The 27,786-nt window shown below is 46.2% G+C and overlaps 1 protein-coding gene across 2 annotated transcripts in view; it reads left to right on the plus strand.

Moving 5' to 3' along the window:
* The window catches only part of LOC129854302 (CD276 antigen-like), an 80,471-nt gene that overhangs the window by 19,779 nt on the left and 32,906 nt on the right, over positions 1-27,786 (plus strand). For both annotated transcript variants that reach the window (XM_055921196.1, XM_055921195.1), the window contains exons 3-4: positions 1,767-2,117; positions 5,513-5,809. In XM_055921196.1, coding sequence (XP_055777171.1) covers positions 1,767-2,117; positions 5,513-5,809 — 648 coding nt within the window. The remainder of the gene's footprint in view (positions 1-1,766; positions 2,118-5,512; positions 5,810-27,786) is intronic.

Here is a 27,786-nt window from a genome sequence, read left to right on the forward strand (position 1 = left end):
CCGGCACCAGGAAATGGGTCACTGGTTAGAGGGAGAAAGAGATTGAAGGAGAGAGGGATGAGTACCTATCTCTTCCTTGACTTGGGCCCTGTCCTGAGTTAGGGGATTAGCGATGGGCTGCAATGCTCTCCCCTCCTGGATTGTTTCCTGATATTATCTTTAAGTGCACGCTCAAAGCTGCCCTCTCACTCTCTTTCCTCTCTCCTCTCTTCCATCATTTCCCCCCTCTCTGCCCTCTCTTCCCTCTCTCCCCCTCTCCTCTCCCCTCTCCAATTCTCTCCCCCTACCTCCCTCTCACCTCTCCTCCTCTGTGAACCCATTGGAGTGAGTCATTCCGGTCTGCTCTGGGAGTGATCTAATTGCTGTGTCTCCTCCCTCCTCTGTGTGCATGCCTCTGTGGGGGCCGTCACTTCCACTACAGTCCTACCAAAGTGCCTGTTGTCTATTCATTACCCAGAAAGCACTACAAAAACACACACGCACACAAACTAGTAGAACGTTAGTCTGGTAGACAGCCATACCGCCCTACAATAACCCCTGCTACTGTAATGGTATGCCATACTTACTGGATTGGATTGTCGACTGTGCTGTGGCACGGCAGAGGAAGTGTAGTCACATTATGGGGCTATAGAAAAACATCACACCACTGTGTGTAAATTAAAAAGCTGCTTTGTGATTTTCACAGGGGTTGGGAGGAACTGTAGTGCATCACCTAGAATGACATTCTTGTATTAGTTAGTTACTGGGGCTTGTTGTTCTTCTGTTTCCACGGTTTTCTGGATGTGGTGGATGGTATATTTTTGGATGTTGAGGTGTTGGCAAATTGTCTGTTTTGCCAAGTTTTCCTTTGGCCTGTAGTTACATGAGGATCCAGCAGGTGGCAGTGTGCCTATAGATGAGCAGGGGGATATTGGTGAATGTGGGGTCTCCTGTGAGGTTTGGTGTCTACCAAAATATCTTTGCCTTGACTGAGCATCCTCATCCCCGGATTGCACTCGGAGGAAAGTGTTGTTTGTTGATAATGGGGAAATCAATTGTTACACCTCAATCACAACTATTTCATGCAAAAGTGTGTGATTGTTATTAAATCTGAAAGACATGAGTACAGAAGAGGTTCTCATAAAGAATAGCAACAGTCGAGTACAGGATGCATCACACTAGATTCAGGGGGATTTCAGGGGTTGGAATGGCTTTTTCTGTCCTGATGTTCATCACACAATCAGACCTGTAGAAGTGGAGACAGGAATAAATTGAGAATGGTTTAGCTGTAGCCTCCTCTTTCTGTGGTGTCTGAGATGGCTACTAAGCCAGAATGATTATGCAGAGCCTGCTCTTGGCTGCAGAGAGGACAGGGGAGGGGAGGGTAGGGGAGGAGAGAAGAGAAGAGGAGAGAACAGAAGAAGAGAGAAGAGGAGAAAACAGAAGCGTCCAGTCTAGACAAGCAGTCTGGAGATCAGATGCCTTAAGGAGGGTTTCCGCTTTAAAACAAAACAAATCACACTCGCCATTGAGCAACTTAGCCCAGTGTTCTGTTGAGGGAGACACTACACTCTGGAGAGAGATGGAGAGTGTTCTTTCTCACCAGACAGACCACTGTCTAGATTATTAACTCACCACTGTCTCCAAGTGGATATTTAGGCGCTACATCTTTATTGCAGTTCATTCAACCCCCTAAAGCTTGTTTCGACATCTCTCTCCACTACATGGCTAAACACACAGGTCTATGTTTTCTGTTATTGACATACTCTCCTCTCTCTCCTATCTAGCTGTCCTGGAAGTGCATGTCCCAGAGCTGCCAGTGGTGGCGCTGTATGGCATGGACACCACCCTCAACTGTTCCTTCAGCCACGCCTCTCCCTTCAACCTGTCTGACCTCAGTGTCTTCTGGCAGCTGACGGACACCAAGCGCAGTGTGCACAGCTACTGGGCCAGCCAGGACCAGCTGGCAGACCAGGGAGAGCGCTACGCCAACCGCACCAGCCTGTACCCCTCTCAGCTGGGCGCGGGCAACGCTTCGCTCCTCTTGAGAGGGGTCCGGGTGGCCGATGAGGGTAGCTACACCTGCTTCGTCAGGGTGGAGGACTACGGCAGTGCAGCCCTACTGCTCCAGGTAGCAGGTGAGTCTGTTCATTTATTACCTTTATTCAACTAGGTAAGTCATTGAGAACACATTCTCTTTTAAGTTTTACAATAACGACCTCAGACTGAGAAAGCTGGACCAATGCTTGGCCTATAGCTACCACATCTTTCGCGATACATCTTTCCTCGATTCCTGTCTCAAAACACATTGGAGAAGAAGGTCAGAGGACCTTGGATCGTCTCCTCCAATAAGGTTGAAAAGGAGGTGAGGAGAAGGAGACACCTCAAGGGCTTCACATAGAGGAAGTAGAATCCCTCTTTAACCTTTTACTGCAGTGGGATAAATCAGGGTCACAAAGAGTGTTTCTTGGTAGTCTTAAACAAATCTACTTTGAAACAAAAGTATACACCTCTCACTCATGGTTATCGGCAGCAACAAAAAAAAGAAGACACTTCTACCATGTCAGATATAGAGTTGAAATGTATTACATTTTTAGTTTGCATCCCAATATTACACTTTATATAAACTCAGCAAAAAAGAAACGTCCTCTCACTGTCAACTGCGTTTATTTTCAGCAAACTTAACATGTGTGAATATTTGTATGAACATAACAAGATTCAACAACTGAGACAAACAATGAACAAGTTCCACCGACATGTGACTAACAGAAATTGAATAATGTGTCCGTGAACAAAGGGGGGGTCAAAATCAAAAGTTACAGTCAGTATCTGGTGTGGCCACTAGCTGCATTAAGTTCTTGCTGTGAGATGTTACCCTACTCTTCCACCAAGGCACCTGCAAGTTCCCTGACATTTCCGGGGGGAATGGCCCTAGCCCTCACCCTCCTATCCAACTGGTCCCAGACGTGCTCAATGGGATTGAGATCTGGGCTCTTCGCTGGCCATGGCAGAACACTGACATTCCTGTCTTGCAGGAAATCACGCACAGAATGAGCAGTATGGCTGGTGGCATTGTCATGCTGGAGGGTCATGTCAGGATGAGCCTGCAGGAAGGGTACCACATGAGGAGGATTTCTTCCCTGTAACGCACAGCATTGAAATTGCCTGCAATGACAACAAGCTCAGTCCGAGGATGCTGTGACACAACGCCCCAGACCATGACAGACCCTCCACCTCCAAATCGATCCCGCTCCAGAGTACAGGCCTCGGTGTAACACTCATTCTTTTGAAGATAAACGCGAATCCGACCATCACCCATGGTGAGGCAAAACCGTGACTCGTCAGTGAAGAGCACTTTTTGACAGTCCTATCTGGTCCAGCGACGGTGGGTTTGTGCCCATAGGCGATGTTGTTGCCGGTGATGTCTGGTGAGGACCTGTCTTACAACAGGCCTACAAGCCCTCAGTCTAGCCTCTCTCAGCCTATTGCAGACAGTCTGAGCACTGATGGAGGGATTGTGCGTTCCTGGTGTAACTCGGGCAGTTGTTGTTGCCATCCTGTACCTGTCCCGCAGGTGTGATGTTCGGATGTACCGATCCTGTGCAGGTGTTACACGTGGTCTGCCACTGCGAGGACGATCAGCTGTCCGCCCTGTCTCCCAGTAGCGCTGTCTTTGGCGTCTTACAGTACGGACATTGCAATTTAGTGCCCTGGCCATATCTGTAGTCCTCATGCCTCCTTGCAGCATGCCTAAGGCACGTTCACACAGATGAGCAGGGACCCTGGGCATCTTTCTTTTGGTGTTTTTCAGAATCAGTAGAATGGCCTCTTTCGTGTCCTAAGTTTTCATAACTGTGACCTTAATTGCCTACTGTCTGTAAGCTGTTAGTGTCTTAATGACCGTTCCACAGGTGCATGTTCATTAATTGTTTATGGTTCATTGAACAAGCATGGGAAACAGTGTTTAAACACTTTACAATGAGGATCTGTGAAGTTATTTGGATTTTTACGAATTATCTTTGAAAGACAGGGTCCTGAAAAAGGGACGTTTATTTTTTTGCTGAGTTTACATCACAGAAGACTGAATTATAACAAAACTGTTTCACATAGAAACCCCAGATTTCCGTTTAAATTTTTTTATTCATGTTTATCAATTATTAAATGATTAAATAATTCCACCCATGAGGCCACTAGAGGGCAATTTGGTCACACATCACAGGCCCTTCTTTGGTAATCATGCGAGACCTTTAGGATCGATGCCTAACACAACACAGAAATTGGTCATGAAACACTTAGTTCCGCCAGGGATGCACGATAACATGATTGGTCGATACTTCCTGATTGTGGTCCTCTGGTTGTGGTCAATCACTGGCTTTGATTATTAGTTCCTGCGAAGATTGATTGTTATTAACAGCTCGGTGATGAAGGTGGTTGTTCCATCAGAGGACCATCATCACAACTGATTGCACTTTATAATTATTCTTCATGGCTTCACACACAGTGTTGGTGAACTCCTCCCTCCCTCACCACTAATTTCCACGTTTTGTTGTTAAATGGGTCCTTTCCTCTAAGGATGTATGTGCATTAAGCAGTATTAACGTTCAACAGTTTTCCTTTTGGCTGGCTAGTCTGGGTAGAGAAAAGATAAACAATGACACAGTAGCTCAAACAGTGACAAATTGTCCCCTTTTCATGCATTCAATTCGTAGAAGTATTATTTTTAGCTGGCATTTACAGTCAACATCATAGAGCTCCCTACCCACAGTGCTCTGAGAAAATGATGGGTCTCTGTGGAAATCTGCCTGTCAGTCAAATGGATAGCCAGGGAGGTTAGTGGCAGGCTGACATTCCGTCTTAGTGCTGAGAGAGAGAGAGCGAGAGAGTCCACTTTTCAAAAGGCAACTCGCATGAAGTTATTTAATCTCCTTCTTCTCCCTTCCTGTCCTCCCCATTGTTTGCTGTGTTATGATTGGCTCAGGGAATACAGCCTCCTCTCTCTGCCCGCCACCTCTCTGGTTGTGTTTTAGCTCAGGGGATTGGAGAGCCGGGCATTCATTCCAGGCTGAGGATTCACCCCCCCTCACCTCCTCACCGCACGCCCCCTCCTGCCAAACCCCTGAACAGAGCACAGCAGTCCCAAATTCTCGGAGCCGTGCCTATTTCCCCCAGGCCCCCCATTCGGGCCGGGCCAGGCTGTGCTGGTTGCGTTGTATTGTGAGGCAGCTTGGCTCAGAGCCGTGGCTCTCTCCAGGGAGGAGAAGAAGGACGTCAGAGAGGAGCACCAGGATATGCTGCAGATGATGTCTCTGGGATCTTAAGCTCGATGTTATGCTAAGCTCCCTAAATGTAATTAACAATTTAATGGGAATCATGTCAAACAATTCCCTGGGTGTCCCTCACTGGTGATAATCTGGCTAAAACTCTGTATGTCTCTGCTCCCCCCTCTCCCTCCAGCCCCCTACTCCAAGCTTCTGGCGACTTGGCTAAAACTCTGTGTGTGTCTGTTCTTGTCCCCTCCTCTCTCCCCCCTCAGCCCCCTACTCCAAGCCTCTGGTGACCCTGGAGCCGGACTCCAACTTGCGGCCGGGTGACGAGGTGGCGCTGACCTGCGTGGCGTACGGTGGCTACCCTGAGGCTGACGTACTGTGGCAGGACGGGGGCGGGCACAACCTGACGGACAACGTCACCACCTCCCTGGTAGCCAATGAGGAGGGGCTGTTCAGCATGCGCAGTGTCCTGACTGTCACCCTGGAGCCCAATAGCACTTACAGCTGCAGACTGACCAACCCATTATTGGGCGAGGACGGCCACGCCTCCGTCACCATCACAGGTGTGTGTGTGTGTCTATGTGTATCTGTGTGCCCCATTGCTGTCTGTCTTCCCTGACAAAGGCCCTAGCCTCTGGAAAGTAAACAGGCTACCATTCAGAGACTTCCCACAGTGTTTTAATGTTGCCAGTTCAGGATAATCTTGTTTTCAGTCACACAGGAGCACGGCTGCCTATTAAAGTCTTGTATGCATTTGGAAATCAATCCGTCAGTCAAATGTTATGCCTTGAATATTCAGCTAGCTGTTCAGAGCGCCACAGAACTGAAGGGAAATAATGAAATGTTCAATTATGCTCCAATAAGCCTAACCATCAGTTTCCACACATCGTTAAATCACATCAGTGGGTAATTATTTCCCAGATGATTCCTATGAAACAAAAATAACTACTCATCTGACATTTGGTAATGCTAGAAGGTGATAAAGGATATACAGTAATATTACAGCTAAGTGGAAGTAATGGTGGTGCAGCAGCTGTACAGCCTACAGAGCAGACTCCTAGCTCTAGCCTGTCTCTCAGCTGAAGCTACAGCCAATGTCTGCCAACCAGGAAGTGAGTCAATATGTTTACATTGCTCTTTTGGGGTGAGTGGTGTAATCTCTTCCTGGACTGTGTGGGTGGTGGCTTTGTGTGGTGGCCCTGGGGTCTTCCCTGTCCCATCCCCAGTCCCGACCCCCTGGCTGCCTTACTGGTGTACGTAATGCTTATCGTTTGGAGTGTTTAGTGTGTGTCTGACTGGCCAAGGCTGGCTCTCTAATGGGAGCAGTGCTGTGTGAAATGGCTCATAAATAAGAAGAGGTGGCCGGGACCTGCTCTCTGGGCTGAAGCAGAGCTGGGGAGGGGGAGGTCACCCTACGCCCAGGTCAGGGTGTGTGTGTGTGTGTGTGTGTTTGTCTGTGTGCTGTGTGTGTCAGGTCAGTAAGTGCTGCTCCGCTGGGCTGGGAAATGACTGCTGTCTCCGTGCTGCTGGGGCCGGCAGGGCCTTGAGCCTGATGGCCTATTCCACAGCTCCACACTCTACAGTCATGACAAGGCCTCCGGGGTATTACAATGTTGCTAAATCCACAGTAGGAAGAGACATGACATGAAGAAGTCAACAAGTGTTGCCGTTAAGCCCATAGTATGATTACTGTTTACATGTTGCAGTAGACTTTAGAAAAGTGGAACTACTGGAGACAATTGCATCTGTGGTTTTAGTAAAGGACATAGATATGCATAGATATGCATAGATATGCTCTCTCTGTTGAGAGAGAACGTAAGGCTGATTAGGTGCCTGTCTAAGGCATTCTAGATGTTGCCTCAGGCGGTGAACTGGTTCAGATCATGGTGTTATTTCAGTGGTCCAGATCTATAGAGGGGATGGGAAGATAGAGGTGAATCCTGACAGAGCAGAGGAGGAAATGGACATAGGAGCGATGATCTGAAGCAGTATGAAAGGACTGAGAACTAGGTATGGTTGTGATCTTCGTCAGTCGGTGTGTCAAGGAAGAGTTCCTCTCAGACTGAGCAGCTGTTCCTCATCCAACCCGAAACCCAGCAGAGCACCTGTTCTAATAGACTAGTGGAAAGCCTTTGTTCTCCACAGAGAGGCAGTTTGTGTCGAGCGCAGAAACCTGCTGATAACGAAAAGTGATCTGTTCAGCTCAGTGGAAAGGAAGGAATTACCCACGCTCTGAAGCTGTCCTAGAAAAAAACCAGGCAAGGCTACGGAGAATAACACAGCCAACCTATGAAAGGGAATAGACCAGCCAAAAAGAAAGAGAGGCCGAGGGATGAGAGAGAGAATGAGAGATGGAAAGAGAGAAAGGATGGAACAAACCCAGAGACAAAGCTGCAAAGCTTTTGATTAAAGCCGTGGAGTGGCCAGGATCTGAGCGCTCTGGGGCTAGTTGGAGAATATTCATTTATCTCACTCTAACCAGCACAGCTTGATGATGGCCTAACTTGTTAGTAAACAAGTGGCAGATTTATTTTGGTGTGCCGGGATACAAGGGGCTTGTTTGATATGAAAATGTATTTGCATTTGTTTACAACAGCTGCTGTATGCTTAACAACTTCTGTAATTAATTTTGACCTCGCAGAACTCTTCTGGAGTGTGTGCTGAGCAGAGTTTATATAGTAAATATACTGGATAATCACAGCACTGCACCCACCACACACCAGACTGAGGCAGGCTGAGAATCCTATTATAGGGAGGGGTGTAATCTCTTTAAGATTCCAAATGGACTATTCCCCACCCAATAGGAGAGGGAGGGAGGGAGGGAGGGAGGGAGGGAGGGAGGGAGGGAGGGAGGGAGGGAGGGAGGGAGGGAGGGAGGGAGGGAGGGAGGGAACAAGCACATTAAAATTTCACACTTTCCTCAATCTCTGATTGAAAAATTACAATAGTAATACAACTCTCCCTCTGGGAAAAGAAATAGTTTGACAAGGTTAATTTGGAGACAATGAACCCCTAACTGTACGGAACGGTGTGTGGGGTGCGTGTGAAGCCATGTGTTGAGACGGTATGGGTTAAGAAGTTATGCTTGTGAACCATGCCATCATCATTAGCACCACTGTCAATAGTAGTACCTCCCCCATGACACAACACCTGCCTGGCTAAATACTGCATACACAATACTGCCATTTACAACTGAAATATCTCAGTGCAGGTTAGAAGAGGTCATGTCAGGCTTGAGCCCTAAATGACCGTATCATGTGTTGGTTCAACAGCTGTTGGGAGATAGACAACAATGTGTGTTGGTAGTAGGATATTGATGGATGCAGCAGCAGGATACAGTAGGATCCAACTTGGAACAGACACAAAGAGATGCCTGGCATCCAGCGTCCATGGACGAGACAAGAGGCAGCAGCTGCAGCAGTCCTTGTATGAACCCAGGGAGGCTGGCAGGCTGCCTCCCTCCTCAGCCTCCTCTCTGCCTCCTCAAATCAAATCAAATTTATTTATATAGCCCTTCGTACATCAGCTGATATCTCAAAGTGCTGTACAGAAACCCAGCCTAAAACCCCAAACAGCAAGCAATGCAAGTGTAGAAGCACGGTGGCTAGGAAAAACTCCCTAGAAAGGCCAAAACCTAGGAAGAAACCTAGAGAGGAACCAGGCTATGAGGGGTGGCCAGTCCTCTTCTGGCTGTGCCAGGTGGAGATTATAACAGAACATGGCCAAGATGTTCAAATGTTCATAAATGACCAGCATGGTCAAATAATAATAATCACAGTAGTTGTCGAGGGTGCAGAAAGTCAGCACCTCAGGAGTAAATGTCAGTTGGCTTTTCATCCTCAGCCTCCTCTCCCTCATCTCCCTCCTCAGCCTCCTCTCCCTCATCTCCCTCCTCAGCCTCCTCTCTCCCTCCTCAGCCTCCTCTCTCCCTCCTCAGCCTCCTCTCCCTCATCTCCCTCCTTAGCCTCCTCTCTGCCTCAGCCTCCTCTCCCTCCTCTGTCTCCCCACCCTGCTCGGCTATACTACCATCCTCCTGGCTGAAAGCAGCAGAGGCAGTTTCAGCAGCTCAGTCTAAGACAGACTAAATCCCACCTCTGCTCCCCCTCCCTGCCCACCCTCTCTACCACTTTGCTATCCTCAAAAAAGAATAATGCCCTTTGAGCTTTATGGACATGCTGTCTGACTAATATCATTTTTACCGCCGCTGGCAGAACGCAGAGCTTTAGATATGTATCCCTACTGTGGGAGCTGAGAGATGGCAGTATGGCTGTGGTGGCGGTGGGGGGGTTTAGGCCTGTCACTGCCCAAGCCCTCTGTCTCTCTGCTCAGCGGATGCGAGCACCATTGTCTCTCCGCCCGACTCCACTGCTGGCACAGCACTCGCAGCTACCGGCAGCAGGATAAGATCGAGATAGAGAGAGGGGGAGTGGGGTTTGGGCTGATGACAGAGAGGGAGATGGAGACGAGAGCAGAGAGTGTTTGCTAAGCTCTGAGCCGTGGCACCAGGGCCTGACAGGCAGGCAGGGAGATGGAGTCACTGACAGGGAGGGAGGGAGGGACTCACACTCTCACTTGACTTTTTCCCTACTAGCTCTGACTTTGCTGATAGCTACTTTATTGAGAAGAAACTGACTTACTATGACTGAGATATGTGGTTGTCCCACCTAACTATCTTAAGATGAATGCACTTACTCTACGTTGCTCTGCATAGGAACGTCTGCTAAATGACTCAAATGTAAATGTAATGCAGCCCAAGCTGTGCTGCTGAGCTCGTCCAATCTGCTTTGCTCTGCTCTCCAGAGGATTGGCCAGCTCCATCAACTACATGGGAGGCATCCCCTGCTCCGAAAGAACCAACTCTCCACCAGAATTACAGTACAATAGTCTCTCTCTCTCGCTCTCCATGTTTCTCTCTCAGCTTCTCTATCGCTCCCTCCCCCATTTTCTCTCTCTCTCGCTCTCCATGTTTCTCTCTCTCAGCCTCTCCCTCTCTCTCAGCCTCTCCCTCTCTCTCTCTCTCTCTCTCTCTCTCTCTCTCTCTCTCTCTCTCTTTCACTGTTTCTCTCTCCCTGTTTCTCTCTCTCTCACGTTCTCTCTCTCCCTGTTTCTCTCTCTTTCTCTCTCTCAAACACACACTTTACACCTCGCTCCCTTTCACACTCACATCCACGCCTCAATAGCTCCATGCACACTCCAACATTACTCTTAATAGGCAGAAGAGACAGTGTCACAAAGGTGCTAATGGGCAGTCCTAGCACAGCCTTTCCATTTGCAGCAGACAGCATAAAGCTTTGCTGTGTTTTTCCTTCATTACGTTTGTGCCTCTTCCCTTTTTCCCTGACTGTGTTATTATCTGTTCTGACTGTGTTATTATCTGTTCTGGGTGCTTGTTCCTGACATATGTTGCCGTCTAAATTGGTACCTGCCAGTGCCCTGCTTGCCAAGCTTACGCAAGCCTAAAAAAACAAGTAAGCAAACGAAAGCAAGCTAAAAACAAGACACTGTATTACTCCTTGTTCCCTGCTCAACTTTTTTACAGGGCTAATTTAAATGCAATTAACGAAGCCTTTGGAAAAAGAGGAAAACAGCAGTATGAATGAATCCGTTGTCAGCAGAGCAGCGAGGGGAACACTGTATTAATTACTGTCCAAACGCACAGACGGTTCTTCTCTCTCTCCCTCTCTCTCTCTCCCTCTCTATCTTTACCTCCCTCCCTCCCTGAATACACACTATCTTATTACTACCCCCTAGCACAACAACAACCAAATAGAGAGATGGAGTAATGGAGGGAGCAGTCTAAAACAAATTCAGGTCTTTGGAAGCACATTATATCCTCCAGGATTCTGAACAGGGGCCACTTGCTCCTGTCACTGCCATGTTGAGTTGTTAAGTTGTGTGAATGTTCTCCCTCCCTTGCCTTCAACATGGGGACGTTTTATCCCTGTATTATGGCTTCACAGTATTATTTGGCATGCTCTCAGTCTTGCCGTTTGCAGCTCTGAGGGATTGTAGGGTTGAATGAGGGATTAGGGCCGGGCCAGTTCCTGCTCACTGCATTGCTCTTATAGCATCTCAACAATCCCAGAGATAAAATGAGCTCCCTCTCATTGTGTTGGTGTTGATTTATGCCTTCCAGTTCCTGCTCACTGTTGTCGTCTTCACTGTCTCCTTTTGGCATAAAAGGTCTTTGCTATGGCTGAATGTCAAAATGTATTTCATGTCTGCAGTTGAATATACAATGTTGGAGCGTTGCGGCCTGACCACCTCTGCTGTGAGTGGCTGTCTGGTAGTCGGTGTGGGTGTGTAGGCTTGGGCCTGCTGTGTGGTCCTGTCCTGTCCTCCCCCTCACCACAGGGGAGCCATCACCAGTACATGACTCTATAAGTGTCCACGGCCCCAGTCCCAGGCCACCATGGCATGACATTGGGCACGTCCTCCTCTCCTCTCCTCTCCACACTGTGGAGTACTGTGACATCTTTTTGCCAGCCCAGAACCTGAAGGGAACCTGTCTCTTTAAGCCCTGCACTCCTCTCCTGCTTTCTTTCTTCTTCAAGACAGATTATATTTATGGCTGCAGTAAAAGGGCAAAAGCCCTATTTTGTCATTGATCAGGCTCATTTTTTATTTTCCCTCCCAGAGTCACAGTGAGGGGGGACTGACTATCAGTGGGGTTGAGCCAAGGGGCCTGCAGTGTACATTTCACACAGTTGCTGTTTTATCCTGTAATAGGGATTGGTTTCTGGAGGCCTGGTGTCAGCCTCTGCTTTACGATTTCAAATCATATTAGGTGCAGCCTTTTGAGAGACATTGGGCAGAGAATAGCCCAGAGAAAACGGTTGGGCATACCTTCAAAGGCTTGGTCGTTTAATTATTCATATCCATTTATTTTATGCTTAAACTCTACACCAGATAAGACCATGCATTGTTGTCCCACAAAATATGTTTGCAACCTCCGTAAATCGCTTTGTTCTGGTGCCTTGAAACAGTCCAAATCAATGGCCACCCATACACAAAGAGTATTGTCTAGCGGTGTAATGTCTTTTGAATTAGGAGGCGCTGAGAGACTTGGGCCCGTTCCTGGAAAAGGTAGCTGGCCTCACTGATAGCTCTAGAGACCAGTAATTGATTACAAAGTGTGAAATTAATGAAAGTTAAGCATGGAGCTAGTGTGGCCGTCTCCCTGTAGAGGTGTGTCACTGGCCCAGGACTTTTCTTACTTACCTCCCAGCAGCTTGGACTTAAACCACTCAAAAGAGTTTGTTTACTGTCTGTAAATGTGACTGAAATGACTCAACCTGACTCAACATTTAGTACTGCAGTCAGTCTGAGTCATCTGCCTTCATCTGCAGGGACAGTGTCATCACAGCCCTTTAACTCTCGAAACCAAATATTATGCTCCTACATTTGTGATGAAAGCATTGATTAGAACATGGCAGCCATCTTTGACATAGCCAAATGTGACCGGTGTGGAAAGAGGGAAGCTGTGAGGGCTAGGTTCGCCTTCAGGTCACATTAACATCTCCTTCCTGCTGGCTGGTCCTCTTTAGCCATGCCTGTCTTTGTCTCTGACTCCCTCCCCAACCCCACGCCTCTAAACGCCTGCATGACAACCTGCAGCTCATTACAGAGAAACTGTCCACAGGGAAATGACGACTTATACTGCCTGTCATATCTATAATGTATCTGTCTGCCTACTTCCAGCCACTTACTGTACTGCTGGGGGATGAGCAGCAAAGCTGTAGTCTACTGCTGTAGTGAAGGTTTCTGATGCCGTTGTTAGTGTTATTGTTGCCTCCAATGGCTCTGTTACGTCAGTGGTTATTTGGGGCCTCAACCGTGTACGGTAGACGTCCCTCGTTATCAAATAAGATGCAATTCCATTATGTTTGCCTTAAAAACATTACCACGGGCATCCGTAGCAGAAATGGCTTTGAGAGAAATAGCAAGATAAAATTAAAGCGATTCTAGTGAAATGATATTGAAATCCAAAATAAGATAGATAGTTTAATATCTATGGTAACAAAAAATAACCAACCCAAGGCTTAAGGACTAATACAACTTCAATTGAATTTCAAACTGCTGCTCCAGCATGATCCTACATTAGACTTCTTGATAGACTTTCCAGAGCCACCAGTATATATGTGATCCCTATGCCAACTGAGCTATATGCTAACCAAGTCAAGTCCTCCGTGCTTTAGTCATAGGCTGTGCCTGCTGTTAGACTCCTGGCTGGCCTGCTGGCTGGCTATAGAGATGGGGATGAGATAAATGACTGGTAGTGATTGTAGCACACTAAGAAGGTCAGAGGATTAGTTACACACCTGCTAAATGACTTCTAGGTAAAGACTGAGGCCCTCTGTTCATTATATCACAGCAGCCAATAGAAGCACATACAACATTATGGCCACATATACTGAGTATACCAAACATTAGGAACACCTTCCTAATATTGAGTTGCATCCCCCCCTTTGCCCTCAGAACAGCCTCAATTTCGGGGCATGGACTACAAGGTGTCGAAAGCGTTCCACAGGGATGCTATCCCATGTTGATACCCAATGCTTCCCACAGTTGTGTCAAGAAGGCTGAATGGCCTTTGGGTAGAGGACCATTCTTGATACACACAGGAAACTGTTATGTAAAAAACAAAAAAGAGCAGTGTTACAGTTGTTGACACAAACCGGTGCACCTGGCACCTACTACCATACTCCGTTCAAAAGCACTTCAATCTTTTGTCTTGCCCGTTCACCCCCTGAATGGCACACATACACAATCCATGTCAATTGTTTTAAGGCTAAAAAATCCTTCTTTAACCTGTCTCCTCCCTGATTGAAGTGGATTTTGTCAGGACCCGGTGCGAGAAACAGTCACTAATAATCGTCAGAACCCAGAAGATGAGGCAGACACAGCAGTACTAGAGATGGTGGTTTAATTAAAGAACAAAATCTTCAGGCAAAGAATCTAAATCCACAATGTCCAAACATAAAGCCAAGAAGCACAAAATGGATATCCTCCAAAATACAAAGAAACTCCAAAGTGGTAAAAACAGCAGGGAAAAACAAACCTCAAAAGTCTACTCAAAAATACACAAGAACTAAACCAGAGAACCTCTGGAAAATCCAATAAGAGAATCATATGTTCAGAACAAGGCTTGGGCTGGGGCTGGGTGCTAACATACAAACACTGAGCAAGGAACTGAGGAACACACAGGGTTTAAATACTAACAAAGGAACGACACACAGGTGCAAACAATAATTAGAGCAAGGAAAAACAAAAAGGTACAAAAAAGGTGCAATGGGGACATCTAGTGACCAAAACCTGAACAGTCCTGGCCAAAACCTGACAGAATCCCCCTCCTAGGAACGGCTCCTGACGTTCCTACCAGCCTTCTCAGGGTGGAGGGTCCTGAACTGACGAATGAGGTCAGGGTCCAGTATGTCCTTGGCAGGAACCCAGGAGCGCTCCTCGGGACCGTAGCCTTCCCAGTCCACCAGATACTGCCAGGACCGCTGCACCCGGCGGGAATCCAGTATCCGGTGGACGGTATAAGCCGACTGGCCACTGATGACACGGGGCGGAGGGGGAGGTCTGCCTGCCGGGATAAGGGGAGAAAAAACAACAGGTTTTAATAAAGAAATGTGAAATGTTGGATTGATCTTAAGGGATCTGGGTAAGTGCAGGCGAAAAGTAACGGGATTGACTCTCCTGGCAATCTTAAAGGGACCGATGAATCTCTGGGACAGCTTGCGAGACTCCACCCGTAGTGGTAAGTTCTTTGTTGAGAGCCATACTCTCTGGCCGGGGTACAGGGTAGGACCGGGACGGCGACGTCTGTTGGCTTGTCGTTGGTACTGCTGTGAGGAACGCAGAAGATTAAGACGTGCCTTCTTCCACGTTAGCCGACAGCGTCTGATGAACCTCGAGGCTGAAGGCACTCTGACTTCTGCCTCCTGGTCCGGGAACAATAGAGGAGCATAGCCAAACTGACACTCATGCGGGGATATACCAGTGGAGGAGGAGCACAAGGTGTTGTGCGCGTACTCGGCCCAAACAATGAAGGATGACCATGTGGACGGGTTGTTGGAAACCATACATCTGAGGGTGGTTTCCAGCTCCTGATTCATCCTCTCAGTTTGGCCGTTGGACTCTGGATGGTACCCTGAAGATAAACTGGCCGTGGCCCCTATGAGTTGGCAGAAGGCCTTCCAAAACCTTGAGGCGAACTGGGGACCTCTGTCAGAAACCATATCTTGCGGAATGCCAAAGACTCGGAACACATGGTTAATCACCAACTCAGCTGTTTCCTTGGCAGAAGGTAATTTGGTCAAGGGAACAAACCTGGCCGCCTTAGAAAACCTGTCGATGATGACTAGGATCGTAGTATTACCATGGGACGGAGGAAGGCCAGTAATAAAGTCCAACGAGATATGGGACCAGGGTCGGTGGGGAATAGATAAAGGGTGAAGGAGTCCTTGAGGGCGGAGGTGAGAAGATTTGCCCTGGCAGCACACGGAACAGGCCTTGACGAAAGTAGCAACGTCTTCTTTTATGGTGGGCCATCAGAACTTACGCTGGATGAACTCCAAGGTGCGACCTACGCCCGGGTGACAGGTGAGGCGAGAGGAGTGCCCCCACAGAAGGACTTGGGACCTTGCTGCCTTGGGAACAAACAACCGATTGGCAGGACCTCCTCCAGGGCCCGGTTCGATGGCTTGAGCTTGTTTCACGGTATCCTCCACTTGCCACGAGATCGGAGCCACGATCTTAGCGGCAGGAAGGACAGTCATGTCAGTATCTTCTCGAATGGCAGGAGAGTAGATTCGTGACAAGGCGTCCGGTTTGAGATTCTTCGACCCGGGTCTATAGGTGAGGATAAACTGAAATCGGCTGAAGAAAAGAGACCATCAAGCTTGTCTGGAGTTCAACCGCTTCGCCTGCTGGATATACTCCAGATTTTTGTGGTCCGTAAGCACTTGAAACGGTTGAGAAGCCCCCTCGAGCCAGTGTCTCCAATCCTTCAATGCCATCTTAACTGCTAGGAGTTCACGATCCCCCACATCGTAATTCCTCTCGGCCGGGGTAAGCCGGTGAGAGAAAAAGGCGCAAGGATGAAGCTTCTTGTCTTCACCCCTCTGAGACAGGACAGCTCCAACACCAACCTCTGATGCGTCTACCTCCACTACAAAAGGTTCATCCGCCGTTGATAGTGTCAGGATGGGAGCAGAGAGGATGCGCTGCTTGAGTCCTTGGAAGGCCGTCTCAGCTTCTCTTCCCCACAGAAACCTTGTGTTGCCACCCTTGGTTACAGCTGAGAGAGGGGCCGCCACCGAGCTGAAGTTCTTGATGAACTTGCGGTAAAAGTTGGTGAAGCCCAGGAAACGCTGAACTTCCTTAACGGACTTGGGGGTGGGCCAATCCACTACCGCCCCTACCTTCTTGGGGTCCATCTGGACTCGACCGGGTTCTACTATAAATCCCAGGAATTGTACTCGAGAGGAATGGAATTCACACTTTTCCGGCTTAACGTACAAATGGCTGTCTAGGAGGCGTTTGAGCACTTGTCTGACATGCTTAGTGTGTTCTTGAAGGGAGCTCGAAAAGATGAGGATGTCATCCAAGTAAACAAACACGAAGATGTTAAGCATATCCCTAAGCACATCGTTTATGAGCGCTTGGAACACAGCCGGGGCGTTGGTCAGGCCGAAGGGCATCACCGAGTATTCGTAGTGACCAGTAGGCGTGTTGAAAGCGGTCTTCCACTCGTCCCCGGGTTTGATCCGCACAAGATGGTATGCGTTCCGCAGGTCAAGCTTAGTGAAGACAACTGCTTCCTGGAGCAGCTCAAAGGCTGTGGCCATAAGGGGTAGCGGGTAGCGGTTACGGACGGTTATGGCATTGAGTCCCCGGTAGTCGATGCAAGGTCGTAATCCACCGTCTTTCTTGGCCACAAAGAAAAACCCTGCTCCCGCCGGCGAGGTAGATGGACGCATGAGGCCTGCTGCCAGAGCGTCCTTGATGTAGGTATCCATAGCAGCTCGTTCGGGAGGAGAAAGGGAAAAGATCCGACCCCTGGGAGGGCAGGTCCCTGGAAACAGGTCGATGGTGCAATCGTAAGGTCTATGGGGTGGTAGTTTGGTGGCCCTCTGTTTGCTAAATACCGGTTTGAGGTCATGGTAACACTCGGGAACTCGGGACAGGTCGATGGATTCTAGAGACTCGGGAGGGGAACTCGGGGAACTCGGGAAGATACAAGTGGCTTGGCACGTAGGACCCCACTGCTTGATAGTGCCCACAGACCAGTCGATGTGAGGGTTATGGCTGTGAAGCCAGGGGTAACCAAGGACGAGAGGGAACTCGGAACAGGAGATCAGATGAAAGTTCATCACTTCCTGGTGTTGGGAAACTGAAAGTCGCAAGGGGGTAGTGGCACGAGTGACAAGTCCAGATCCCAAAGGGCTTCTATCCAACGTAGTATCCCTTATGGGGTCACTTAGAGGTTCAGAAGGAATGCCATTCTCCTTCGCCCAGACCCCATCCATGAAGTTACCTGCGGCTCCAGAGTCTACCAAGGCTTGAAGAGGAAACTCGTGGTCGTCCCAGGAAAGGGTAACTGGAATGAGCAGGCGGGAGTTGGATGGATGGGAGGAGGTTATGTTTCCCGTTACAGTCCTCCCAGGCCTGCACGGGACAGTGCGTTTCCCTGGAGCCCGGGACACGTGGAGCGGAAATGGCCCGGTTTGCCGCAATATAGACAGCATCGCTCCCTCATCTGGCGGTCTCTCTCAGCCTGGGAGATGCGTCCAACCTGCATGGGTTCTGGTGGAGCTAGCGAGGATAAAGGTGGAGACTCGGAGCTGGAACCGTTAGGAGCTAGGGTGAGAGGTCTACGGTTGAGTTCTCTCTCTCTCAGACGCTGGTCTATGCGCGAAGCCAACTTGATAAGGGACTCGAGGTTGTCCGGTGGTTCCCGAGTGGACAGTTCATCTTGGATGGTGTCAGAAAGACCCTTCAAAAAACACACTGTGAGCGCCTCGTCGTTCCAGCCACTTGCTGCTGCCACAGTGCGGAACTGGATGGCATAGTCCGTCACGCTGCGCCGACCTTGGCGGAGAGTCAGGAGCTGTTTGGCTGAGTCAGGGCCGTTGGTAGGACCTTGAAACACTCGCTTGAATTCTTCAGCAAAGGTAGAGTAGCTGGCACAGCAGGGACTTTGGGCATCCCACACAGCAGTAGCCCAGGCTAGGGCTTTTTCCGACAGCAGGGTGATGATATTTGCTATCTTGGACCGGTCGGTGGGAAACGACGATGGTTGTAGCTCAAAGGAGAGAGAACATTGGGTGAAAAACCCCTTACAAACACTCGGATCACCTGAGAACCGTTGGGTAGGCGGCAGACGAGGTTCAGCCAGGGAGTTAACTGCCAGGGGCACTTGAATCTGATGAACTGGAGCAGAAGCGGTTGCCGGGGAAAGTCGATCAGAAATCTGCTTTATGGAAGTCAGCATCTCTGACAGAAGTTGAGAATGTCTAGCCATTAAGGCCTCTTGCTGAACCAGAGCAGCTTCGTGGCGTTGGACAGTCCCCTCGTGGTGGGACAGGATGGAACAAAAATCCTGGGTACTGGCTGCCTCTGGGTTCATTATAATGGCTCAGTGTTTCTGTCAGAACCCGGTGCGAGAAACAGTCACTAATAATCGTCAGAACCCAGAAGATGAGGCAAACACAGCAGTACTAGAGATGGTGGTTTAATTAAAGTACAAAATCTTCAGGCAAAGAATCTAAATCCACAATGTCCAAACATAAAGCCAAGAAGCACAAAATGGATATCCTCCAAAATACAAAGAAACTCCAGTGGTAAAAACAGCAGGGAAAAACAAACCTCAAAAGACTACTCAAAAATACACAAGAACTAAACCAGAGAACCTCTGGAAAATCCAATAAGAGAATCATATGTTCAGAACAAGGCTTAGGCTGGGACTTGGTGCTAACATACAAACACTGAGCAAGGAACTGAGGAACACACAGGGTTTAAATACTAACAAGGGAACGACACACAGGTGCAAACAATAATTAGAGCAAGGAAAAACAAAAGGTACAAAAAAGGTGCAATGGGGACATCTAGTGACCAAAACCTGAACAGTCCTGGCCAAAACCTGACAGATTTAACAAGTGACATCAATAAGGGATCATAGCTTTCACCTGGATTCACCTGGTAAGTGTTTGTCATGGAAAGAGCAGGTGTCCTTAATGTTTTGTACACTCAGTGTAGTCTTGGTGAAGGTCCTGGCTGCAGTGGTGATACACGTCTTCCTTCAGGAGTCAAATGCATAATATCATGCGTCTGCAACCATGATATTGCCTGAGACTGTGATAGTTACAGTATGGCTGTGCTATACTAACTTCGAAATGTTTCCATTTCCTTTTGATTCAAAATTACTTGAGGGGTATGGTCAGGGGGGCCCCTTTGGTTGGGAGGGACATAACCTGGCGGGGGATCTGGAGTCCTCCCCCAGAATTTTTTGGGGCATCTAAAGCTTATTTCCTGTATTTTTACACAAGCTCGGTAAGAGATCATTATTAAATATGTTTAAATTATTAATAAGCCTGAACTAGATCAAAGTTAATTCAATAATACATATTGTGTTGCACCTTTAACCAATAGCCTAACAAAACTAAGACTTCTGTTTGTCTTTATTAAGACATCCACCATATCAAATTTCAGCCAGCCCAAGTTGCCTGCACGCCCGACCCCACCAGTCTAGTCAATAACTCAACTCTCTCCCAACACAATTTCCTTCCCAGTTCCCACCTTTATTTTTTTTGAATTCCCAAGAGAAAGGTTTGGAAACAACAAAAAATACACATACACATACACCTCAAATATACATTAACACACAGAAACCACAAATCCTCCATATAATTAATGTCATGGGCCTAATAGTACTGTAAAGCTCTTTTTACTTGCAAACAATATAGCTGGGTCACCCAGTCCTGTCCCTAGGGGTCTACGGCCCTGCAGCACCCCAAACCAACACACCCCACTCAACTTTAGGATATTAGTGAAACATTAATTTATTGGTTTTGTGTGTGTTACGTAAAAGGCAAGAGTGACAACTCACAGGGCGGCAGACCCTGAGGGCCAGGACTGAGCAACCCAGCATCTAAGGATTGCCTAAATAAGTATATCCCCAGACGTGGGCATGTTTTCAATACAGACTCCTTTAGTCATATTGTATTCCATATAAGGCATCCAGACCTTATGAAAGTTGCCCAGTATACCTTTAATCTGGTAATAAATCAAATCTGGTGATAACTTGACATTGTGGGAGGATAACCAACCTTCCAATGAATTTCTTAGCAGCTATACATGTTTTATAGACGCTCTTATCCAGAGCGACTTACAGTATAGCAAGTGAATACATTTTCATACTTTTTTCTTTCTTCTCTGTACTGGTTCCCCGTGGGAATCCAACCCACAACCCTGGCGTTGCACCTACCATGCTCTACCAACTGAGCCACACAGCTTCGTTGCACAGTTTCTTCCGATATTAGTCACCAGTATCAACATTTACAAACAAACGAAAACAGGAAGGAAGGGAGAATCTGTAGACATGCTGCAATAAAAGTACATACCAGAAATTAGCCAGCCTTCACAAGACAAACACATATGCAAATATGTCCCTTTTTGTGTTTAACACCTCCAGCAGAGGAATAACATTTCTGAGTGCATGATATTCAGTTTCACTGGCATATAGTACGTTCTGTGGATGGTCTTAAACTGCAGCAATTTATGTCTGAGATTATATGAACATGACTGGGCATTCTAACATATCTGTATCCATTCATCATCATCAATAGCTTCTAACAGGTCTTCCTCACATTTTTGTTTTACATGTTTTGTGTCATTGCGAGAAGCCTCTATCAACCCTTGATACAGTTTGGAAATCAACTTTGGAGGTTTGTCAGACTGCCTTAAAATAGGTTCAATCTTTGAAGCTTCTGGCTTGTCCAGTGTTTGCTGCACAGAGAGAATAAAGGGTTGTATCTGCAAAAGTTCACCTCAGCTCCGTCACAGACTAGTCTTCCCTGGCTGCCTGACCCTGCTGAGACCCCTGTCACTCTCTGATCCTTCTAAGATGAGGCATGACAAAGAATTATCTTGGTGTACATTTATACATTATATTATCCAAGAATAGTATTAATGGTTCAATAATTGAAATGACCATTATTCCCAGATCCCAGACTGTAGCTTAAGCTGCTGTCCTGTAGGTACTGTAGGTCTACAATCAATTCAATATGGAACATTGTATCATTCACTGATATTGTTAATATACTGCAAAATTCACCTTGAGCTCCGTAGACTGGTCTTCCCTAGCTGTCTGACCCTGCAGGAACACCTGTCACCATAAGACATGATGAACAGTGTTGTGTACTGACTGTGCACTAGAGGGCTGCATTCCTGCGGGATGCCAGCTGGACCTGCGGGTCCCGACAGAGATCATTTCGGCGCTGTCTGCATTTTCCATGCTGAGGGTGACCAGACAGACGGCTTTTGGTTGAAAGTATTGCTTTGTATGCGTTAGAATACCTATTGTATTAAAAGCACATATTTTTTTGCATTATTCTCACACAATTCGCTGCTTCAACATCAGTAGCCTACCTCTCCTAGTTGGGCGTGAGAGATCAAGTGCGGACTTATTGAAATAGAGTAGGCTGCCTACGTGGGCGGAGAATCACGTGGCAGTCAATTTAAATATAAAATTACTTTAAATATGATTAGACTAGTTTATTACAGTGTCTGTAAATAAATATTGATAATGGAAAAAAATGGAGGGCGCTCAATCAACGTAAGTCGAAGTGCCATCAAAAACTTTAATCATCATTGAAAAGGAAAAGGCTCAACGCACGTAGGTTAGGCTGCTATGGTGAGCGAGCGTTGCACCTTTTCATTTTCAATAGGTATTGATTACCCATTTATTTGTCTCTGCCTGCAAATCGTCCTCCTAAAAGGTAGGCTATATCCTATAGGCCTATGCAAAACGTAGGAAGTGTTGCTGTCATCATTCTTGCTGCTTCAAGTTCTGTAACCATACTGTCACGACTTCCGCCGAAGACGGCTCCTCTCCTTGTTCGGGCGGCGTTCGGCGGTCGACGTCACCGGCTTTCTTGCCATTGCCGCTCCATTTTTCATGTATCCATTTGTTTTGTCTTGTTCCCTGCACACCTGGTTTTCATTCCCCGATCAATCCATATGTATTTATTCCTCTGTTCCCCATCATGTCTTTGTGTAGGATTGTTTGTGTTACGTGTATTTTGGAATTGTGGATATTGTTACGCGCATTACTTTTTGTCTATGTTCCGTGTTTGGGCACATTTTATGTGCTGTCATTTTAGACCGGAATATATAAATAAAAAGTGCGCCTGTTCAATACACTCTGCTCTCCTGGACCTGACTTTGCCTCCAATACACACTCCTGACACATACCTGCGAGATCAGGTGCGCGTGTGATCTCAATTAAATAGAGTAGGCTATAGCTTATACTTGGGGGGAGAAGCACTGGGCAGTTATCTTTCCAATGAAATGTACTTCCTAAATACTTTACTACATTGCCTAGAAATTGGGCTAAATATTGATCACCCATCTTCCAACTTATAAAAGGCAGGCTATGCAAATAGCTCAAGAGAAAGTTCAAGTCTCTCCTACTCTGCTCTCTTCAAACTACATCTAGCATATTCGCTGATCTTGCCCAGTAATATAGAAATCCTAATATAAGGACCATGTGAGAATTTCTGCTAATTTAACCTATTTCTTAAATTATTTTTGTGCATTTGATATTGCCTATAGGGAGCAAAATTGCTGGGACCATGGCTGGAAAGTGAGCTGCGTCACATACGCCTAAAATAACATTGTGGGACTGCGGTTGAGTTTGGGACCAGTTCTTGCGGTAGCGGGTGGGAGTCAGACAGAATGCCAGTGGGTGTGGGCGAAGTTCGGTATGAAAAGCTGTAGTGGGATGAAGATATCGGTCCCACCAGACCTCTACTGTGCACCATGCTAGTGAAGCCTGTAATGTTACATTGCCATACTGACTAATAAAAACACACATTGCACTAAAAATCATTTCAGAATATCAATCTTACATCGCTTGGCTTATGCTTTCATTGTTTGATTCAGGTCTAGTGTGATTGAAGCAAAAATAATAACTAAAATTAGCCAACTTTTGGCCAGCTCTCTCTCTCTAACGGTACATCAACTTGCGAAAGCTAGCCAAGTTCCTTTACTTCTGTTGAAACGGGACAAAACAAAGGCTACAAAACATTTCCATACAAACAACTGCTGTTTTATAGTAATAATAGCCACCTCATATCGCTATCTGACAGATAGCTAGAGTCTAGAGCTGACCTGGCTGTGGTAGCTACTAGCTAGCATAGCTAGTTCATTCACCTCAGTCGAGAAGGGATGAAACATTAGCTGATGTTACATGTCAGTTACAATACTAGCTCAGCACTGTGAATAAACACTATTTTTTTCTGTTAAGTTAAACAGCACTTACCTTGCCAGCTACATCATTAAACTAAAGAGTAGCCAGTTTCTACTCTGCTTGCTTTTACAACTCGGTGAAACAGCACAACACATACAGACTGAACTATGCTCAACTCTCCCGTGCTGGTCCAGCCGGCCAGCCTTCCAGAAGCTTTACTTTCACACAGCCTGTTAGCCCACTCTGTGGTGTCCACGGTCCAAAATTCAGAATGAAGGGGGGACATGACCCCCCCGTCCCCAGTGAAAGTTGCGCCCCTGGGTATGGTAATAGATCATCCCTGTATATTTTGTAGTTAATGCAACAGTAAGTAGCAGTGTGCTATTTATATAGCTAATGAAGGATTCGGAGGGCATGTGTTTAAGATGGAACATCGCATAAGACACAGTTAATTTCTATTTAGAGAAGTGCAGAGAGATAGAGGGAGAGAGAGAGAGAGAGAGAGAGAGAGAGAGAGAGAGAGAGGGAGAGAGAGAACAAAAACACCTCCCAGTGGTTTCAAAGGCCTGGGGCCCTGATTCCCAGAAGCCGTACAGTAGCCTAATGATCAGACACTGTGGTAATGGTGCTGAAAAATAGCAGTAACACACTATTTAAGATTAGCCCACACATTGTAAGCCTCAGCAATATGATTGGTAGTTATGGCCCTGCAATAGATTTCAGAACAGCATCAGTCTGAACAGTTAGGTTAGGATTTCTCCTTTTATTGGCATACTTATCACCATGAAGTAATCAAGAATTCACCATCATGGTCATAATATAATGGTCAATGGAATTATGTGTTGAGCAGATTTCACATTGCCATATTTCCATAGGCTACTAATGTCTGTTCTCGAATTAAAGTATTGGTTCTTGTTCAGTATGACAGAGAAAAAGGCCTCATTAAGGCTCGCACACATCGCACCATATGTTCATCTGCTTTTCGCCAATCGTTCGGGACGCTGTGTTTTAGAGACCACCCGCTGGTGGACGGCTGACTGATGACATTTTTGCCCGATTTAAATCCAGGGCAGTCTCATGGCATACAGTCTTAAAGTCGAAATGTTGGACAGTGTTAAAATACATTTAGCTTGACGTTGGTATTCATACTGTGGTCTCTTCTAATGCAGCAGCCAGGAGCATCATGCTCTTTAAGTGAAGGGTGAAAGGAAGAAGTGAGTGTTGTAATGCTCTGAGTGGAAGTGGAGGTTACAGACCTCCTCCACCTTACTCTGCCATCTGAGTGGAGAGGAGGCTCCAGTAAGTCACATCCACAGCCAAACTGCATGTCAATTGCCAAGCAGTTAAAGTCTCTCTCTCTCTCTCTCTCTCTCTCTTATACGCACATACAACTAGAATTTAAGTACATTTGACAAACTAGGGCTTCTGTTATCTACCTTTTTTGGACCTTATGTCCCTGTCAGCTCAGGAAAACATCCATATTATCACCACCCACCCAAAAATCTGTACTTAACTTCTACTTGCACACAATCCCGGATCCGGGAGCACCCCCATCAGTAAAAAAGCTGACTAGCATAGCCTAGCATAGCGTCACAAGTAAATACTAGCATCTAAATATCATTAAATCACAAGTCCAAGACACCAGATGAAAGATACACATCTTGTGAATCCAGCCATCATTTCTGATTTTTTTTAATATTTTACAGGGAAGACACAATATGTAAATCTATTAGCTAACCACGATAGCAAAAGACACAACTTTTTTTTCCCACCATTTTTTTCCTGCATAGGTAGCTATCACAATTTCGACCAAATAAAGATATAAATAGCCACTTACCAAGAAACAACTTCATCAGATGACAGTCTGATAACATATTTATTGTATAGCATATGTTTTGTTAGAAACATGTGCATATTTCAGGTATAAATCATAGTTTACCATTGCAGCCACCATCACAACTCTCACCAAAGCAACTAGAATAACTACAGAGACCATCGTGTATTACCTAAATACTCATCATAAAACATTTCTGAAAAATACACAGCGTACAGCAAATGAAAGACAAAGATCTTGTGAATCCAGCCAATATTTCTGATTTTTTAAGTGTTTTACAGCGAAAACACAATATAGCATTATATTAGCTTACTACAATAGCCAACCACACAACAGCATTGATTCAGGCCAACAATAGCGATAACGAATAAACCAGCAAAATAAATTAATTTTTTTACTAACCTTCTCAAACTTCTTCAGATGACAGTCCTATAACATCATATTACACAATACATATAGAGTTTGTTCGAAAATGTGCATATTTAGCGGCACAAATCGTGGTTATACAATGAGAAAAGTAGCCAAGCTGCCAACAATATGTCGGGAGAAATCTTGGGAGAGGCACCTAATCTAATCAGTAACTAATCCTAAACTTGACTAAAAAATACAGGTTGGACAGCAAATGAAAGATACATTAGTTCTTAATGCAATCGCTGTGTTAGATTTTTAAAATTAACGTTACTACGACATACAGCGTGCGTTAAAGCGAGACCGCACCGAAATTAATGGCGGAATATGAGTTTTACATTTTTCAACAGAACAACGAATTAACATCATAAATAGTTCTTACTTTTTGATGAGCTCCCATCAGAATCTTGGGCAAGTTGTCCTTTTTCCAAAAGAATCGTTGCTCGGTTGTAGATTGTGGCCTTCAACGTTGGAATTAGCAGTAAACATTAGCCATGTGGGCCAGACGTGTCCAACTCCCTAGAACGCAGCACAAATAAATACCCGAAAATCGCAATATACTGATATAAACTGATATAACTCGGTTTAAAATAACAACATTATGATGTCTTTAACAACTATATCGAATAAAATCAGAGCCGGATATATCTAAGGGCTATAACGGTAGCTTTCCAGAACGCCATCCTGAGGTCTGTCTTGCGCCATGGCGAAGGAAAAAAAGAGGGTGCACCACGTTGCCAGCCCATTTATAAGGCCTCAGATCTGCCTAGCAACTCCATTTCAATTCTCACTATTCGCTGACATCCAGGGGAAGGCGTATGCAGTGCATCTCAACCAATAGAATACATGCGAATTAATAAACCGACCTCAGAACAGCCTGCAGATTTCAGATTTCTCACTTCCTCATAGGAAAATTGCTCCAACTCAAGTTCTGTTTTACTCACAGATATAATTCAAACGGTTTTAGAAACTAGAGAGTGTTTTCTATCCAATAGTAATAATAATATGCATATTGTACGAGCAATAATTGAGTACGAGGCAGTTTAATTTGGGAACGAAATTATTACAAAGTGCAAACAGCACCCCCTATTGAGAGACTAGGAAATGACTCATGCAGTAGAAGAAGTCACCAATTAGCATGTTTTACTCCAAAGCATTGCTTTACATTTCTATGGAAACAAGAAACAACCGATTGCACCACTATGTTTGGGTTCAAATCATTCTTATTGAGACTATTTTTATTGTGAATGTGAGAATAAGTAGCTGTTTCCTAGAGATGTGCAGCTGTGTGGTTGGTGGAGACAGAGCTGACCTGATACAGAGTCATTGGCAGGGCCGTAGCTAGCTACTCCTGAGTGCTCTGAGAATATTCATCTCTTCAGTAACCACCAAAGACTGCAGCAGAGCAAAATGAGAAATGTTGTTTTATAATGAGAGCCTTAGGCAAAGATATACAGAGGCATGTATTTTTAAGAAATTCTGTCATTATATATTCTCCTAGTGATACTGCAGAGAGGAGAAGGCATACTAAAGAACAAACTCACTCAACTGAGGGTTTAGGATGGATGCAAGAACATCTTTAATGTTGTGGGTGTCTACAAATGTTGATATTGCTGAGTGGCGGGGGGTAAACACATCAACCTTTCATGCTATACTATATCAGATAGAGGAGTCTGTGATGATGATGATATTCTCTGGGGTGTCACCTCTGTCGTGTGTTATCTCTCACACCTTCAAATAGATCCTGGTAAAGAACTTGCATGCCCAAAGAGCCAATCAGAGTGGCTTTTGGTAGTGTTTATTCCCGCAAAACATTGAGG

The sequence above is a fragment of the Salvelinus fontinalis genome, chromosome 4 (genome assembly GCF_029448725.1).
Source record: "Salvelinus fontinalis isolate EN_2023a chromosome 4, ASM2944872v1, whole genome shotgun sequence".
Taxonomy (NCBI): Eukaryota; Metazoa; Chordata; class Actinopteri; order Salmoniformes; family Salmonidae; genus Salvelinus; species Salvelinus fontinalis.